Source organism: Tachysurus fulvidraco, chromosome 21 (assembly GCF_022655615.1).
Source record: "Tachysurus fulvidraco isolate hzauxx_2018 chromosome 21, HZAU_PFXX_2.0, whole genome shotgun sequence".
NCBI lineage: Eukaryota > Metazoa > Chordata > Actinopteri > Siluriformes > Bagridae > Tachysurus > Tachysurus fulvidraco.
Window position 1 is genome coordinate 15,693,294 of NC_062538.1, and position 19,413 is coordinate 15,712,706.

General features: G+C 39.2%; 1 protein-coding gene across 4 annotated transcripts in view; it reads right to left on the minus strand.

The window, feature by feature from the left end:
* Positions 1–1,824: 1,824 nt before the first annotated feature.
* ntng2b (netrin g2b) overlaps positions 1,825–19,413 on the minus strand; it is a 68,793-nt gene continuing 51,204 nt past the window's right edge. For 3 of the 4 annotated variants that reach the window (XM_047805884.1, XM_047805882.1, XM_047805883.1), the window contains exons 6-9: positions 18,782–18,841; positions 10,670–10,837; positions 7,110–7,244; positions 1,825–4,459 (exon numbers count right to left, since the gene is read on the minus strand). In XM_047805884.1, coding sequence (XP_047661840.1) covers positions 4,107–4,459; positions 7,110–7,244; positions 10,670–10,837; positions 18,782–18,841 — 716 coding nt within the window. In that variant the 3' untranslated portion in view covers positions 1,825–4,106. The remainder of the gene's footprint in view (positions 4,460–7,109; positions 7,245–10,669; positions 10,838–18,781; positions 18,842–19,413) is intronic. The other variant, XM_027133324.2, reaches the window with a different exon arrangement.

The following is a 19,413-nucleotide window of genomic DNA, read 5'->3' on the forward strand; positions in this document are numbered from 1 at the left end:
GAACGTCTGCAACTACACAGACGGTAAACTAAATTTAGGAGGAAACTTTTGTCATCCTGCTGTATCTTTAACAGTATAAAAAGTACATTGAATCAGACTCTAGTGTCATTTGCGTAACTCCTAGTGAAGTTTATCACTTGATCGTATTAGTGCTGTATAATGCCACAGGACAATGAATAGGGCAAATCGTCTCTGCTTTAAACTGCACACTAACATTGATGTTTCCATCATAGTGAGGTGCTTAAGGTGATATTTTTTTTCTCTTGCAGGTGAATTGTACCTATCTATCTGTGACAGCGGTTTTATTACACTGTGTTCATATTCATAAACTCACTGACTCAGCAGTAAGAGTTCTTCCTTTTACATTGTTTAGGAAATACATTTTCCGTAGCACTTTTATGCAGTTATCTCATCAGCCAGTCGTCTGGCAGCAGTGCATAAAATCTGCAGATACAGATACAATCCAGCAGCTCAAGGTAATGTTTGCAACCATCAGAATGGGGGTAAACGTGATCTCGGTGATTTGGATTGTGGCTCGGTTGATGGTGCCAGACATGCTGGGTGTGTATTTCAGAAGCTGCTGATCTTCTGAGATCTTCACACCCAGACACAAACAGTGTGTAGAATTTATACAGAATGTAGTAAAAAAACGATCAAGTGAGTCAACGTCAATAGTTCTGTTGGTAGAAACACCTTGTTTGATGATTGAGATTAGAGAAAATTGCAAAATGGGTTCAAGCCAAAAAGAAGGATATAGTAAGTCATTTAATCACTCTTTACAGTCATGGTAAACAAAAAAGCATCGTCGAATGCACAAAACATCAAACCGTGAGGTGAATAAGCTACAACAGCAGAAGACCTCCCATGGCTCCACGGGAACAGGAAAGTGGACGGGAAGATTTCAATGAATCACCTGGTCTTTTTTTTCTTCTTCTTCATCTGTCCAGTTTGGGTGATCTGGTGGCCGATGTAACGTATGATGTTAATGTTTAACTGTTTTTACAGGTTGCCACACATTCTGACAGGAGAAGTGCACTCAGATCCATTTCCTCTCTGGCCTCAATGGCAGAAATAATTTATCATGCTTACAAAAATATCTTACACACATCTTTGAATTCCTGTCATTGGCTGTTCATGGTAAGCATCTTTCTTTGATTTCTTTTATACTGATTAATCATATTCTCGCTACATAAACTTGAATCCACTGAGAATTTATTATGTCTTATAAACAAGTTTCATCCTGCCTGGATTCCATACGTTTCTAATTTACGCACAAGTGTTCAAGTCTGATTGCTCGGAAAGGTGTTGATTAATTTTCTGCAACAGCAGCTCCGGCAATAGTGTTATGGTTTCCATGGCAACAAAGTACACAGTAACGTCTGGGGTGGCAATGCTACATAAGTGAAATTATTTGTGAGCGGATGATTATTTTGATTCGAAAGGAGTCTCCAGTGTCCAGGCTTTATCATTTTCAGAGTAAGATGTTCCTTTAAACTTTTTTTTTAAACAGGGAAGCATCTTACGGGCTCTGGATAAAATGTCTTATTCGTTTTAAGGGTTTAAAACTGCTCGAACATAAGTGATAACAGGAACTAACTATTGTCACTGATATTGACACACTTTCACAATGTTACTATAAATAGATAACAATATGATGATTCATATCTGGAATCAAACCAGTTGCATCATGCTACTTCACTCACTATGTGACTGATCCGTATCCTATACAAGTGTTTCTTCTTATTTACTTGACTGGATAATTCACCTTATTTAAAAAAAAAACAAACAAACAATCTTTCAAACAAATAAAACACACAGCCGAGATCTTGTCCAAATAACAGTCATTTTTACTGTAAAGTTTACAACAGTGTCAAAATCTCTCATAATGAAAGTCTCCATCCATCCATTAATAATAATTATTGCATTTCTGTAGTTTATGGTGTGTCTATTGTTTTAAACCACGAATAGCTAGATCATTTTCTTCTATTTTAATAAATATATTTGTAATCCTTACCCCATGAACCTCCTTTCCTGTTTAATAGAATACCCTTAATTTATTCCTTATTTCAACCCTGTATTGTTTGCAAGATCATATCCTCATCCATCACATCATATAGCACGTCCAGTGTAGTGCAAGTGTCACTTTAAGTTATTAAGTTATATTACCATTTATATTATAATCATTTCCTCTTCTCTATTGTATTTAACCTGAACATGTTGTCCTAACTGTCCTGCCTGTTTATAGATACAGGAAATCTAGATGCTGCTTTGTACTGAAACGTATGTCACATGACCACATTGCCGTCTTTGTTTACATTGCAGTTTTTACAATGATGTCACCAGACTGTGCAGCCTTTACATTAAAGATTCCCTAATATCTCAAAACTAGAGAATCCAGGAGCCAGGAGAATGTGTGCCGTCATGAGAAGGTAACTGTTTATTACTGTTTAGCTTTCATTAAGTCGCCTTCAGTTCTTGGCTAATGTTCTGATATGATTTGTTAAAAAATGCTATGGTCATATTTCAGATTTGTAGATTGATTTATAATTGAATATCGCTGACTGTTCTAGTCATCAAGCGTTATATTTTCCGTTAAGTGACCTTAACCTTTCATCAGTCAAATATATTCAGAATATAGATGGTTCATACTTTCTGATTTTATGTAATATCTGTTTTGCTGATGGTGACACGGTGGTGCTGAGGGTAGCGTTACAGCCTCATAGCTCCCCTGGCCCTGGTTCAGATCATGAACTTAGGCTACGTTTCTGTGAAATGATGCCCCTTGTGTGAAAAAAAAATCCTAAAAATGTATTCCAGCAGGAGACTTTGGGATTTGAATTAGACTTTCTATCCTATTTCGGACCCATCGTATAGGACAAGACATAAATATCATGTATTATTAGCACTTTTAACGGTATACATTCGGGTCCCTAATCAGATCTATACGGAACTGTTTTAGAACCCATCCTGTAAACATCTTATTCTGTTTCGGTCATTAGTTATAGGAAGATTCCCAAAGCTTACTCTGTAATTTCTAGTAACTTTCCAAAAACAAGGCAAATAAGTATTTCAAATAAAGCAGATTCCAATAAGATGATCAAAAACAAACAAGATCCTACAGGACAAAATGGAAATTCCAACAGGATTTGTTGACAAAGGGTCAACCAATTTCCCTTGTTACCTCCTTTTTCTCAAAACATGGCAGTAGGTGGATTAGCTAAGAGAAATTTCTGAACAAGTCTGTGTATGCACGATGCCCTGTGACCAAACTAAAAACGCTCCAATGCTGCATCTAGATTTCCTTTATCAGAGAGTTATTTAGTCCTCACGTTTTATTTTCATTATTGATAAATGTTGTTTTTTTTTTTTTTTAATCATAAGCTGTGAACAAGAAATTTCTTTCCTATCATACCGAATAAATGTCTGTAATATGTCAGCGTGTAACGTTTATACCTTAAGACACGCGTCATCTGATAAAAAAAAAAAACGTACTGTATCTCGATTGGACTACAGGCCAGCTCAGGTGTAATAAATCCTCCCTTTTATGTATAGGTTTAAATGCAAACAAAAATAATCTGTACCAAAAATATTTGAAGGTGATATGTAAGCGTCATCATTGCTTTTTTTTTTTTCCGTCGTCTTCATAGTTTCATAGTGAGCTTCTTGAATACAGTGTTTCTCTAACTGTGGTGAGTGACAGTCCTCAGACTCAGAACGGTGCACAAAACCTTAATAGATCTGAGCTTGCAAATACTAAATTACTGATCTCTCTCTCTCTTTTTTTTAAATAACTTTTTAGCATTTAACAGTGTGTTTGTTACATACAGCAGCACAGCAGGGTGATATAAAGGCAGAGCGTCTCTTGCTCGTCCAATCAGAGTGCTGAAATTTCCGCCTCTTCCTGCTACTATGAATGTTTTTTCCTAAATCATTAATCAGGATAGTGCCTAAACTCTTCATATCTTTTATTGATACCTGTATAGTACATATATAAATAATTGATACATGTATATATTATTTCTTTTTGGGCTATAGTTTTTCTTTTGTGAAAACAAAAACAAAAAAATTACAAATCTCTCTTTTTGAGTCATTTCTCTTCCCTGTTTCTATGTCCAGGAAGTCCTAGGTTCCTTGAGGGTGCAGAGCAGAGTAATAGCCAGTGCGCCGTCACAGGTGTGTGTTGATGTGTGTGACGGTGGGAGAAAGACGGGCACTGTTTCAGGAAGAAGGACTGCAGAACCCAGCAGGAGGGTGAGGAGCGGGCACAGCACCAGCAGTGCCAGGCTCAGAGCAAGCACAGAGGTGCCATTGTGGTCGCCGTGGATGCACTTCTTCCCGTCTTCGCAGCGTGTGTGTTGGCATAGGACACCTTTAAATTCATGTGGGCAGATGCAGCGCTGGTTCTGGTGGCATGTACCGCCATTCTGGCACATCAACAGCTCCTCATCACACACGTTTGCTAAGGAGACAGACAATGAAGTTTGCTTGTTATGTCAGTGATGCATGCATCAAGAAGCAATAACTTAATAATAGTTACAATTTGAAGTAGGGAAACAATTGAAAGAGTTTCAGAGTAAAAAAAAAAGTTGAGCAAAACACTGCTGCTATATGTTATAGACACTTACAGCTCCCATATGGGCAAACAGGATTATTACACACACACACACACACACACACACACACACACACACACACACACACACACACACACACACACACACAAATTTGAGGATTGCACATCTATATTTCATGTTGGTACTAAAACTGGAGTTACAGCTGTGATCAACAGCCATGTCCCAGGAGATTTGCCTTCTTACTTAGACTGTTTTCAATCCTAATCCTTAAGAGCGTGTCTAAATAATCAGTTGGCTCTCTCAGATTACAGCTGGACTGGTAATTCTTAGGAAACTTGATCTCCAGACATGATTAACGAGTTCCTTCTGCTCAATCTGTGAGTCCTTATAACAAGTTTCTTTAATATTGACATTTACAGCATTTTGCAGACACCTTTATCCAGAGCAACTTGCATTGTTATCTCATTTTATACAAGTAAGCAATTGAGAGTTAAGGGCCTTGCTCAGGGGCCCAGCAGTGGCAGATTGGTGCAGCTGGGATTTAAGCTCGCAACCTTCTACATTCTCACTCCATCTCAGCAGAACAGAGGTGTGTTTGTCTATTGTTAGCAGGAATTTAGTCGTTTAATTGCATTTTGTGAACAATTGTTTTGTTAAACCATCTGGTCAGGACAAAGAGATGAAAAACAGATTAGCTCATACAGTACAAGATGATACAACCCCCACCTTTGGGTAGACTATTACAGTAATATATAACACCAATGATCTCACAAACATCTCCCATGGGCTGCACAGGTACCAGATCTAAATATTATCGATCCACTTTGGGGTGTTTTGGAGAAGCTTTAGATCTTTGCTGTTGAAAAAACTGTATCCGATAGAAATCCAATAAAAATGAAGGATAACAGCGACAAACTAACATTTTGTATGCAGCTGTGAAAGCAGCTAAAAGTATATTTCTCTGCTCCAAAGACTGTGCCAGTTCAGAGAAGTAATTTAGGGAGATGTGGTAGCTTAAAGGTTAAGGTGTTGGGCTACCAATCAGAAGGTTGTGAGTTTGATTCCCACATCCACCAAGCTGCCACTGCTGGGCCCCTGAGCAAGGGCCTTAACGCTCAGTTGTATAAAAAATATTTTTAGTCGCTCTGGATAAGAGCGTCTGCTAAATGCTGTAAATGTAAATGTAAGAAAAGCTGTCTAACAAAAAAAATATATTTCCTGAGCAAGCTGGCACTAGAAGGGGAGGAAAATATGGCATTCCCAGAAAAACGTTACATATATGCCCAGAGCTCTCTGTGGACTTTTTTTTTTACGAAGGTAGCAGATGCATGTAAAACTATTTTAGGGGGTGAGGTAAATGCTATGAAGCAGTTCTTCAATTATTTTTTTTTTAGGATAATGCAATTGTCTCGCAGACTTAATCAGAACTTTATGTCCTTGGTCCAGATACAGTCAAATTATTGTGGTTAAATGGTAGAATGGGTTGCGTTTGTAGAAGATTTTAAGAAGAAAAAAGTAAATAAAGGAAGAAGACAGAGTAGAATTTTCAGAAGAACTCAAACACAGCTCACTCTATAAAGTCAGTTATGCAGCGCTACTTTGTTTACTGCTGATTCTACGTTTATGTCAAATGCTCGGGCTCTAGGAGATTCCGAAATGGCGTTTTCTTTGATTTTTTTTTTTTAGTCGGAGGTCAAAAATTCAACCTTAAGAGTTTTAGTTTCCATTGTTAGAGATTTGATTAGCTGATTACTTGATTAAAACGTGACATTATGAAAGGAGAGAAAGAGACAGTGAGGGAATAATTAAATGTCAGTTGTTCAGTTGAGGTGACGGAGAAGAACGATACAGAAAAGTTGCTGAAAAAGCATCACTCTCAAATAGCTAATAAAAAAGAAACATGTTGCACTATGCTTCATAAGTGAATCCACACAGGAATCGTCGTTGTCTCTTCTTTCGCCGGCAGTAAGCAGTTCTAGCTTAAAACCCATTTGATCTCATAGATGCAGTTTCTTAAGACGGCTAGGGAGTTGGGTACAGATTTAATCATTAACCTATAAACAAAAGCTTCTGTGAATTCATAAATCTCCACATCGCAAACTGCTACACGTAGACACTTCTATCTAAAAAAACAAACTTTTGACGTTATTAAGGAGGGAGTTGAGCGTTTAAAAGTTGCATGGCCTATATAGGGGATACAGTGCAGTTTAATACAGGTCCATAATAAAGCCATGGTGAGGTGTCTGCACGGAATAAGGGGCAAACTACTAAGGGGAAAAACAGACTTTAAATATTCTTGCACTACATAGTGCTTCTGATCCTATTATTAATTTGTAATCTGTAAGTTTATAATGAGTAAGAAGAAACTTTTTCATTAAATATTATTATGGCTGATATAATTGACAGCAACAGTCATTAAAAAGATCCTAAAGGTTTTCTTTTGGTTACTGAGGTTAAGGCATAGCTCATTATTAGCTCATTCATTATTGCATGTGTGTATGCATGTGTGTATGCGTGTGTGTGTGTTGCACTCACGATGACAGCCCTGCTTCCAATAGTAACCTGGAAAACATTCATCACACTTGGTGCCTGTGGCGCCTTCTTTACACTCGCAGAATCCAGTGCCATTACAGCGATCGTGTAGTGAAGCCATCTGGTTACAGCTGCACTCTAGAGAGAGACCAAATACAACAGCAAAAAAAAATCTAACAGCCTGATTATGTACAACAAAAACCCATAATGGTTTAACTGTAACCCAACATCAGTGCTGCCTAGAAAGAAGTTCAGGAAAGACTCATTTCATCTATATATACTACACACACACACACATATATATATATATATATATAGGGGAGAGTGGGGTAAGATGACCCAGTGGGTAAGTTGACCCTCCCCTGTTTCTGGGCAACTATGCAAATTTGGTGTAATGTGACCATACATTCTGAAGGACTCCATCATTTGTAATTTTTTGTGAAGAGGAGAAGCATATGGGACAAGAGAAGTTTTTTTCCCCCACAAAACCACTTATTTGCTTGTTAAAGTTGATTTTTTGCATTTCAGGTATACTCGCTGTTGTGCCAAAGCAAATTTATCTAGGTCTAAAGTTGTGTATGGTACATTTTGGTGATTTGTCAACATATAAAACATGTGAATCATCAAGCTAAAAGTTAGCCTGAATTGCTAAGCTAGGCCATTTTTACCAAAATGGTGGCTATGGGGCAAAGTGAGCCAGATGATGTGGGGTAAATTGAACCAGTGGTTGGTTCAATGAAGACACCTTTGCAGAGTTCTTTGAACATCTGGTTCAGCATACCAAGTGCTCCTCTGACCATCTCATAGTGCTACTACTTGATTTAAGCAAACAGAAAGGGGATTGTTATGCTCACAATTCCACCCCACACATCTCATCGCCTGCAGCTTCTGGACAAGAGTGTCTGTGGTCCATTCAAGACCAATTACAGCCAGCATATACTGTACCACATCCCTGTATGTGTGAACGAGGATTTCATGTCAGCAATGACACCATGGAATATCTGTTCTGGATTCAGGTCCACAGGGATTTTTCCTTACAACAGAGATATTTTCTCTGATGCAGAGTTTGAACCATCCATGGTGTCAGACAAACCAAACCCTGATGTGCTGTCTACTTCTGTAGATCAACCCATGTCTTCAACCTCCACCTCTATGTAGGATCTGTCTCACTGAATGATGTGCTGAAGAAGCTTCCTAAACCTTGAAAGGTTGGACTTCAACTTTAACTGGTTTGTTTTGTGTTGTTTGGGGTAGCTTTAATAAATGACATTGTTTGGAAAAGTAAGCGTATTGTTAAACTTTTTAAAAAGTTTTTTTTGTATTATACTTGCATAAAAAGTAATTGTATTATAATTGCATAAAAAATTACCCACAAATGGCTCAATTTACCCACTGACTGGGATCAACTTACCCCTAGCCTGGAGTCACATGAACACTTTTTTTTCTGAGGTCATATTTTCAAGGATCTATGTCATAGGTGCATTCTTATATTTTCAGTTGATAGGCAACATCCCAAATTAACAGTAGATGTCTTCGTTTTACTTCTGTCTAAATTTCCCTTGCCTGGAGATCCACATAAGTAAAATCTGGCTCATCTTACCCCACTCTCCCCTATATATATTTTGAGGTTGAGGCCAAAGTATAAAGCCAAAACTATATATACTTATTATTTTAAGTATTTATATACAGTATATAAAAAGTGTTATATATAGAAAATCTACATTCATTTCCTGTTCTCCACATCTGTGTATACCTTATGTAATTAAGCTTACCCTTTCTTTTCTGATAATTTCTGGCCAGTATTCTGTTTGAAAAGGTTTTTTTTTTTTTTTTAAGTATTCTGAAAAGTAAAATTTCTGCTAAAGTCAGTAATGATTTCAATAAATCTTTAATATCAACAGTATAAATTAAAGCTGTTATCTATACTACATAAGTACTGATATACATTTCTGTCCCACTTTAGAGGAGATGAGATGTTAAAGTGAGATTTTTCCCAAAGCTTCCTAGACTAGATTACATTTTTCAGGCATTTGTTCCTGATCTGGATTGTTATTAATACCTTTCTACCTTTTTTGTTCAGCGTTGCTGTGTTTAGAATCATAGCCCTGATACACTCTGTCTGTTCGAATACTCTGTAGACTGTGTGTGTGTGTGTGTGTGTGTGTGTGTGTGTGTGTGTGTGTGTGTGTGTGTGTGTGTGTGTGTGTGTGTGTGTGTAAGGGAAGACTGTCTGTACTGTAAAAAAAAAAGCTCCTATAAAATTAAGTCCTATGCTCTGCAGGATTTTCTGCACCTTCCCTGCTGTGAAAGTTCAATAAATGTTTTGTAGGTTTTTTGTTAGCTGCCTTCTCTGTGGAATTCGGACATCTGAACCGCTCATGGCAAAAAAGCCCTTTTGGCAAATGCCCATTTAACATGAATGTAATCCATTTGTCTCTGGTCTAAATGCTCTTTATTCTGTGCTCTTTGCTAAAATTTGCTTCATTTCATTTCCGGGATGATGATGAATACAAGACTTATCTACCATGACCATTATCTGGTTATGCCAAATGGCTTGGTCAATGTCCCACACATGTTTTAATGAATGGAGACATTCTTGAAATACTTCACAGATATTTCTGGGTATTTATCAGTAATATCCTGCGATTTTTCCTTTTTTTCCTGTTTTTCCCTTGATTCCTTTCTTCTATTGTTCATTCCTACCACTGCCTGTCTGTATTTTTCCTTTTCTCTATGACACAGTTGATTTTTGTTAATCTGATAAAGCACAAGGCCTGTTAACTTGAATAATATTTAAGATAAAAAAATAAAATATTTATCTTTATTTATATTTCCATACCGATATGGTCTGCTCCAGTACCATACCACTACCACTCTACACTTAGGGTGGGTTGAATTGAATATGATTGTAATCCAGGGTATCTTAATCCAATTCTATATGCTGATCTTGCTGTATCTCATTATGATTCAGATTAGATCAGATTAGATTCAACTTGAAATGCAGTTAGCATCTAGCCAGAAGTTCATTTATTTACAATAGATTTTGAATAAGAATATACAGGTATGTTGGTGATATGTACAGGGGAATGGAGGTCTGATGTACAGGAAGTGTAGTAGGTATTATAAATAAGGATATATGTGTGGGGGATGTGGTATCCTATTGGTTAAGGTGTTGGATTACTGATCGGAGGGTCATGAATTTGAATCCCAGGTCCATCAAGCTGCCACTGCTGGGCCCCTGAGCAAGGCCCTTAACTCTCAATTGCTCAGTTGTATAAACTGAATGCCATTAAATGCCATAAATGTAAATTTACATATGTATGTAAAAAAGTGCTGAAGACATGTTAAGAATATAACATGCTGAATATATGCTTATGTAGATATAGTGAAAGTGACGTGACATACGGCTAAGTATGGTGACCCATACTCAGAATTCGTTCTCTGCATTTAACCCATCCAAAGTGCACGCACACACACAGCAGTGAACACACACACACTGTGAAAAAAGTGACCTTTTGCGGAGTTTTAAACATACACCTTATCACAGATTGCACTGTACTCACCCACACACACACTCTCGTCGTCCAGTTCAACTGAGGAATTCCTATAGAAGCCCATGCGGCAGTGTTGACAGTTTTGGCCACGTGTGTTATGCTTACAGCTCACACACGTGACAATGTTCAGGTAGTCGATGTAACTGCAGCGGTTGGAGTGGCCATGACATTCACAGTCTGAGAAGAAGAGAGAAAGAGAAAATAAAGAGTTGAACTGAGATGACCAGCATAAGGTATAAAGTAGGAGCAAAATGAATTTGCAAATTAGGGCTAGATGGGGAGGTGAAAGTGAAACAAAATGAACAAGAAATAGGAAAATGTGAGTAAGTCTAATATTGAGAGGAAAGTGTGCTGACAATGCAATATTTTATTTAAACTACGGAGAGCCTTACTCACTCAGTGTGTGTGTGTGTGTGTGTGTGTGTGTGTGTGTGTGTGTGTTTCAGCTTTTTGGAGCATATAATGAAAATGCTTTTCAAGCTTTAGTTAAAAGCTTAAGACTTGATCTCTCCTCTCTCTTCATCTTCACTTGTTCCACTCTCTTATTCTCTTTGATGGGGAAAACTAAGGGACTTGTTAAAAGAGGCAATTGATTCCTGATTCACGGTTTTGAATCTGCTGACTAGATTAAATCTCTAATGTTAGCTCTATTGGCAAGTCTAGTGTGTGTGTGTGTGTGTGTGTGTGTGTGTGTGTGTGTGTGTGTGTGTGTGTGTGTGTGCGTGCGCGCACATGTGAGAGAGAGAGAACATACAGTATAATGTGTTGGTGTGTGTATGTGTATGAGAGAGAGAATATAGAGTATACAGTAGAATGTGTTTGTGTGTGTGCACGTGTGTGTGTGCGCGTGTGTGTGTGTGCGCGTGTGTACGATATATTGTATAAATAGTGTATAGGCTAAAAACTATTGCACAAACGGATTATATTAAAATTTCTATTTTATATTTCATCACCCCTCCCTCTGATGCAAGCCATCCTGGACCAATGATATTAATGTTGTAATAATGTTGTTCTTCTTTCGTCTGCTCCCCGGATCATGTGAATCTCGTTGTCCGCATATTAGATTTAGCACGGGTTTTATGCCGGATGCCCTTCCTGACGCAACCCTCCCATTTTTATCCGGGCTTGGGACCGGCACTGAAATTTAACTCATCAGTGGCTGGGTTAGCGCCCTGCCCGGGAATCAAACCACGGCAATGAGAGCGTGGGATCCTGCCGCTGGACCACCTGGGCACCTCAAAGTCACACGGATATTATCGATACTGTGTGTCACTTTTGTATGTTTAAACGATAGTAAACGAATAAATTGAAAGGAAACCAATGTTCAAAGGATGCAATAACATTATATAGTTTAGGTGGAGTATATTGTTTTTTTATGGTTAAATTGCTCTACACACAGATTCATGTGGGATCCATGAAAATGTGGAATAGTCCTATTACTAAGTCTCGGCCCATCTAGATTTTGAATGTTGCATTGGGATGATGGAAAATGCTGCTCGGTGTTAAAAGACTTCCGATACCTAAAAGGTCCTGGACACAAACCACTTTTAATATAATGCCGTTACACAAAGCTTCAATTTGATAAAAATGACCAAATTGTCATGCGCAATAAATGCAGCAAACAAAAATGAAAACATTATAAATTCATAAAATATTTTATAGATATATTATTTATAGTAAATAAAAATGATTATTTTGCCACAGTGGGATTCTAACATAAATTACCCAAAATGTACCTTTTGTAGCTATATGCATTATAAAGCAATGTTCTACCTCTAGTACAATAACCCATCTACAGCTACTGTAACAGTTTGTGTGCTACCTAAGATGCAATGGCTTAAAATTTATATCTACTTATAGCTCACAGTCAGACTTGTTGGTGCAACTGATAACAGTGGCTGATGTAAAACTGTGAGTGAGGGATGATTTCCCCCCCAAATATTCAGTTTGGTTAGGTACAGGATCCTATTTCTGGGTTATCTGTATCTATACATCTAAGCAACTTTCTATTCATTCATCTATCTATCCATTCATTCATCCAAGAGCCACGCACCTACCTGTCCATCCATCCATCTGAACAGTCACCCACTCACCTTACCAACTAATCTATACATTCATCTATCTATCCATCTATCCATCTAAAGACTCACCCACCCATCCACACATATAATCAACCCCTCCATGCATCCATCCATCCACCCATTCTTTCTCACCTTTAAAGTCATCATATATCACTCCCTTTAGCCTCTTAGGCTGAGTTCCTCCAGATAGCAGAAGCTTCAGAAGAGCTTTAGAGATAAAAATTCTTTTAATTCACACTGAAGTTTACACACACACTAAACTCTAGTTTCCCTAATACTAATAAATGAATAATAAATCTCTACACTTACACTATCTCTACGTGGTCCTACGTTACCTTTCTTGTTCTCATGATCTTTGTCCTCCCTTTTGATTGCTCTATTATGCTCTTTTTCAGATGGGCTTTTCTTCTCTTCTGCCCATTTAGAGTGATGACTTGCCCTATGCTCTTTTTCAAACAGGCTCTCTCCTTCTACTTCCTTGTCTTCTTCAGAGTGATGTCTTCCTGCATGGTGATTTGCAGAGGACCTCACTGTCATATCTTCAGAGTGATGTCTTCCTGCATGGTGATTTGCAGAGGACCTCTCTGTCTTGTCTTCTTCAGAGTGATGTCTTTCCCCATGGTGATTTGCAGAGGACCTACCTGTCATGTCTTCTTCAGAGTGATGTCTTACCCCATGGTGATTTGCAGAGGACCTCTCTGTCTTGTCTTCTTTAGTGTGATGTCTTCCTGCATGGTGAATTGCAGAGGACCTCTCTGTCTTGACTTCTTCAGAGTCATGTCTTCCTCCATGGTGATTTGCAGAAGATCTCCCTGTCATGTCTTCTTCAGAGTGATGTCTTCCTCCATGGTGATTTGCAGTGGACCTCCCTGTCATGTCTTCCTCAGTGTCATGTCTTCCTGCATGGTGATTTGCAGGTGACATCCCTGGTATGTCTACTTCAGAGTGATATTTTTTCCCAAGGTGATTTGCAGAGGACCTCTCTGTCTGTTCTTCTTCAGAGTGATGTCTTCCTGCATGGTGATTTGCAGTGGATCTCCCTGTTATGTCTTCTTCAGAGTGATGTCTTCCTCCATGGTGATTTGCAGAGGACCTCTCTGTCTGGTCTTCTTCAGAGTGATGTCTTCCTCCATGGTGATTTTCAGAGGACCTCTCTGTCTTTTCTTCTTCAGAGTGATGTCTTCCCCCATGGTAATGTGCAGAGGATGTCACTATTTTGTCTTCTTCAGAGTCATGTCTTCCTCCATGGTGATTTGCAGAAGACCTCCCTGTCATGTCTTCTTCAGAGTGATGTCTTCCTCCATGGTGATTTGCAGTGGATCTCCCTGTTATGTCTTCTTCAGAGTCATGTCTTCCTCCATGGTGATTTGCAGAGGACCTCTCTGTCTGGTCTTCTTCAGAGTGATGTCTTCCTCCATGGTGATTTTCAGAGGACCTCTCTGTCTTTTCTTCTTCAGAGTGATGTCTTCCCCCATGGTAATGTGCAGAGGATGTCACTGTTTTGTCTTCTTCAGAGTCATGTCTTCCTCCATGGTGATTTACAGAAGACCTCCCTGTCATGTCTTCTTCAGAGTGATGTCTTCCTGCATGGTGATTTTTAGTGGATCTCCCTGTTATGTCTTCTTCAGAGTGATGTCTTCCTGCATGGTGATTTGCAGAGGACATCCCTCTTATGTCTTCTTCAGAGTGATGTCTTCCTCCATGGTGATTTGCAGAGGACCTCTCTGTCTGGTCTTCTTCAGAGTGATGTCTTCCTGCATGGTGATTTTTAGTGGATCTCCCTGTTATGTCTTCTTCAGAGTGATGTCTTCCTGCATGGTGATTTGCAGAGGACATCCCTCTTATGTCTTCTTCAGAGTGATGTCTTCCTCCACGGTGATTTGCAGAGGACCTCTCTGTCTGGTCTTCTTCAGAGTGATGTCTCCCCCCATAATAATGTGCAGAGGATGTCACTGTTTTGTCTTCCTCAGAGTCATGTCTTCCTCCATGGGTATTTGCAGAAGACTTCTCTGTCATGTCTTCTTCAGAGTGTTGTCTTCCCCTATGGTGATTTGAAGAGGACTTTCCATTCATGTCTTCTTCAGAGTTATGCCTTTCCCTATGATGGTTTTCAGAGGACCTCTCGGTCTTGTCTTGCCTTCCAGTGTAATGCCTTTCCCCATGGTCTTCTTCAGAGTGTCTGGCACTTTTTCGGTCTACTTCAGAGTGATGTATTCCTCCATGGTCTTTTTTAAACAGGCTTTCTTCTTCCTCTTTTTCTTCTTCTGCTGCTGACTGATATCTCCCATGTTCTCTTTTAGTGTATATCTCCCTTGTTTCTTCATCCTCAGAGTGATGTCTTTCCCCATGGCCTTTTCCAGATGCTATCTCTTTTACTTTCTCCTGTTCTGAGTGATGTCTACTTGAGTGCTCTTCATTAGAGTGTCTCTCTCTGTCATCTTCTCCTTCAGAGTGATGTCTTGTCCCATGCTCTTTTTCAAGTGGGCTCTCTCTGTCCTCCTCTCCTTCAGAGTGATGCCTTTGCCAGTGCTCAGAATGATGTCTTGTCCCATATTCTTTTTCAGTGGGACTCTCTATATCCTCCTCTCTTTCAGAGTGATGTGTTGCCCCATTTTCTTTTTTAGATGTTCTCCCTGGCATGGCTTCTTCAGAGTGATGTCTTCTTCCGTGATCTTTTTCAAAATATTCCTCTCTTTCTTCCTCTCCTTCAAAGAGATGTCTTCCATCATGGTCTTTTTCAGAAAGTCTTTGTAGTTTTTTTGCTACTTCAGAGTGATATCCTCCCCCATGCTCTGTTTTAAACAGGTTTTTTTCATCATCTTCTTCTTCATGTTCAGAGTGATGTCTCCCATGTTCTCGTTTAGCGTACATCCCCCGCATTTCTTCACCCTCAGAGTGATGGCTTCTCCAGTGGTCTTTTTCAGATGGTATCACTTTTTCTTTCTCTTCTACAGAGTAATGTCTACTCCAATGTTCTTTACCAGAGTGATTCTCTCGGTCTTCCTCTCTTTCAGAATGATGTCTTCCCCAGTGTTCTGAGCGATATCTACTACCATGCTCTTTTTCAGAGGATACATCTTCTTCAGAGTGATGTCCAGCCCTGTGGACCTCTTCAGAGAACCTCCTTGTCATGTCTGTTCTTTCAAAGTGATGTTTCCTCACAGGCTCTCTTTCTTCTTCTTCTTCTTCTTCTTCTTCTTCTTCTTCTTCTTCTTCTTCTTCTTCTTTGTGGTGTCTTCCCCAGTGCTCTTTTTCAGACAACATTTCTCTCCCTTTCTCTCCCTCAAAGTGATGTCTTGTATCATGCACTTTTTCAAAAGACCGTTCTCTTTGTTCCTTTTCTTCAGAATGATATCTTTCTCCATAGTCTTTTCCAGAGTACTTTCTTGTCTTGTCCTCTCCTTCAGTGTGATGAGAGTGAAGCTCTATTTCTTCATTTCCTTCAGAGTGATTCCTTCTTCCATGCTGTTTTTCATAATCTCTTTCAACTTCCTCTTCAACGTGATGTTCATTCCGGTGGTCTTTTTCAGAGGGCCTCGTCATTTCATCTTCACTTTCAGAGTGAGGTCTTCTCCCATGCATAATTTCAGCTGAGCTCTCCTTAATTTGCTCATCTTCAGACTGATGTCTTCCAGCAGATGGCTTCTCTCTCTCTTCCTCTCCCTTGGAGTAATGTTTTCTACCATGTCCCTTTTCAGTTGACCCCTGTCTTTCCTCCTCCCTTTCAGAATGATCCCTTCCTCCATGCCCTTTTACAGAAGGCCTCTGTCTTCCTTCCTCACCTTCTGTATGATGTCTTCCCCCATGTTCTTTTTCAGTGGACCTCTCTTTCATTTCTCCTTCCTCAGAGTGATGTCCCCACCTGCTCTCTTTTTTGAAGGGTCCCTTCATCTCGTTATTTCTTTGCAAGTGATGGCCACTCGCATGCACTTTTTTAAAAGAGGATTTTTCTCTTTCTTCCTCTGTTTCAAAGTAATGTCTTCTCCCATTATCTTTCTCTTCTGGTCTTTCTCTTTCTTCCTCTGCTTTAGAGTGATGTCCTTTCCCATGCTCTTTCGTTTCATTCTCACTTTCAGAATAATCTCTTCCCTCATGTTCTTTTTCAGAAGATCTTACTCTTTCGACCTTTGCCTCAGAGTGAAGTTTTTCCCCATGCGCTTTCTCAGTGTGCCCATCTCTTTCTTCCTCACCTTCAGAGTGATGTCTTCTCCCATGTTCTTCTCCAACAAACCCTTTTGTCTCTTGCTCTCTCTCTCGTTTAGTCTCTTCCTCAATTTCATAGTGATGTGTGCTCCCACGATTTTTCCCATAAAATCTTTCTCTTCCATGCCCTTGATCTTTCTCCTTTAGTTCCTCACGTTCAGCTTTTCTACTTTTCTCTTCTTCAGACAGGTTTCTCTCGCTTGTCTTTCTCTCCAACTCTTCTTCTTCCTCCATTCCTTCTTTCCCACCAAACTGATCCTTTCCTTCTTTTCTTTTATGTTCTGATAAAGGAAATTTGGATTTCAGTCTCCAGATATTCATGGTATAATGTTTTAGCAAAACCGGACTCAATTATGTTCAATTCCCCACGTGACTGGATTTAGGATTAAAAATGTTTAATATAGCTTTGCTATGTCTAGGGCCTTCTCAATGGGTGAGCGGCAGGGGGGGGTTCCCAACCAGTACTTTTTATGCATCAGCTAAAAGGATAACAACAAACATTAAGTATGAAATACATGTTGAGGTGAAATACCTAATGATAAATTCAAAAGAAATCACAATTCTTTTTGCGGATAAAAAAAAATGCTGCCTTTTACTAATCAAGCGCTAATATAGCACTGAAAGTGAGCACACCAACCATGAACGGCCATATCGTGCACGGATAAAGGTTTCCTACGTAAAATCTGTGACTTCATATGTTATGAGACAACATTAAGCTGTTTAGAAATTACTATTAATGTGCTATTTAAAAAAGGTAGAAGGAAACCAGAGCGGTTTCAGCAGCCACCTTCTAAACAGGTTGCTCTGCGGCTCAGCTTGCTTCTTATTTAATCATATTGGCCTTTTTCGGCTTCGATTTACACATGATTAAGTTAAAGAAATATTAGGGGAAAATATATATGGCCTGGCAGAGGTCCTCCTCTTAGTTACATCGTCCTCTTCGTGGACAAGCTCATACATGCATTTTTATTTATTGGATTAAAAAGGATTTTGGTAACAATCTTTAAAGTTTGGTACCTAAACAGCAAGACTTATAAAAATATAAGGTTATACATTTTTTACACAGCAATTCCAGATATTCTAATTTCATTAATTATTTAAGACTATATTAAAAATCAGACTCCATTATGTTATGTTAATTGGCCATATGTTTTTCATTCATTTTCTACCGCTTATCCGAACTACCTCGGGTCACGGGGAGCCTGTGCCTATCTCAGGCGTCATCGGGCATCAAGGCAGGATACACCCTGGACGGAGTGCCAACCGATCGCAGGGCACACACACTCTCATTCGCTCACTCACACAATCAGACACTACGGACAATTTTCTAGAGATGCCAATCAACCTAGCATGCATGTCTTTGGACCGGGGGGGAGGAACCCGGAGGAAATCCCCGATGCACTGGGAGAACATGCAAACTCCACACACACAAGGCGGAGGCGGGAATCGAACCCCCAACCCTGGAGGTGTGAGGCAAACATGCTAACCACTAAGCCACCTTGCCCCCTAAAAATACCACGTTGGGCCCTGCTCATGACCTAAGACAGCCCTGTCTATATTGCTAAACATATTTAGTATATTGATAAACATTATTACAACATATGAATTAACTGTTCAAGTGTTGTTAGAATGTGGTTGTGCTCTGAGCACTAGTGATGGCAAGATAACACAGAATTAATAAAAAATGAGGGTAAAGGTACTTGCTCACTGACATCTATAAATATTGCAATGCCAACGTGTCTGACAAGTCTGCTTTTGCTGCTTATTTTTTGACACAGAAAGTGGAACGGATACCTTTCGTCTTGCTGTCACTCTCTTTTCACTTTGACGCTCTTACCTTCCTTTATTCCTTTCTCTCCATATTTTCCCAAAGGCCCCGCAATTGCTCCGGAATCCTCTGAAGGAGATGTGGGAGAGGCATAAAGGCAATGCACAGATGATAATAATGACAAGGATCATGAAGGTACCCTTTTTGTCAAACATCACACAAGCACAGTTTTGTTCTCTAGACAATTAGGATTTACATGTGCTCTCTGGTACTCACTAGCAAAGTGAGTAGTTTTACTTTCTATGCACCAAACTAGAACTAATATACACTACAACTATTTAAGCAACAGGATATGAGAGGCAATGTGTTATTCATGATAACGCATAACCTCAATTTTGCAAAGTAAAATAGTTATTCCAAAATTGTTTCAAATATCTATTTTTTTCTCTTGCACCACAAATCCCCCACCCCAAACAAATAACAATCGCATCTGAGATTCTATTCTTTGTGCACTGCATCACCTTACTTAGTAACACACAGGTTTCATTTTATTTTTTAAAACATCCATTTTTATGTTTGTATTTATTAAACTGTGCGTAATTGTGGTGGCTGATAGATGGCTAACGTTACAAAAACACACACACACAAAACTAAATGTGACAACACCAAAACCAGCAAACATCCACAGCGAAAAAATGATC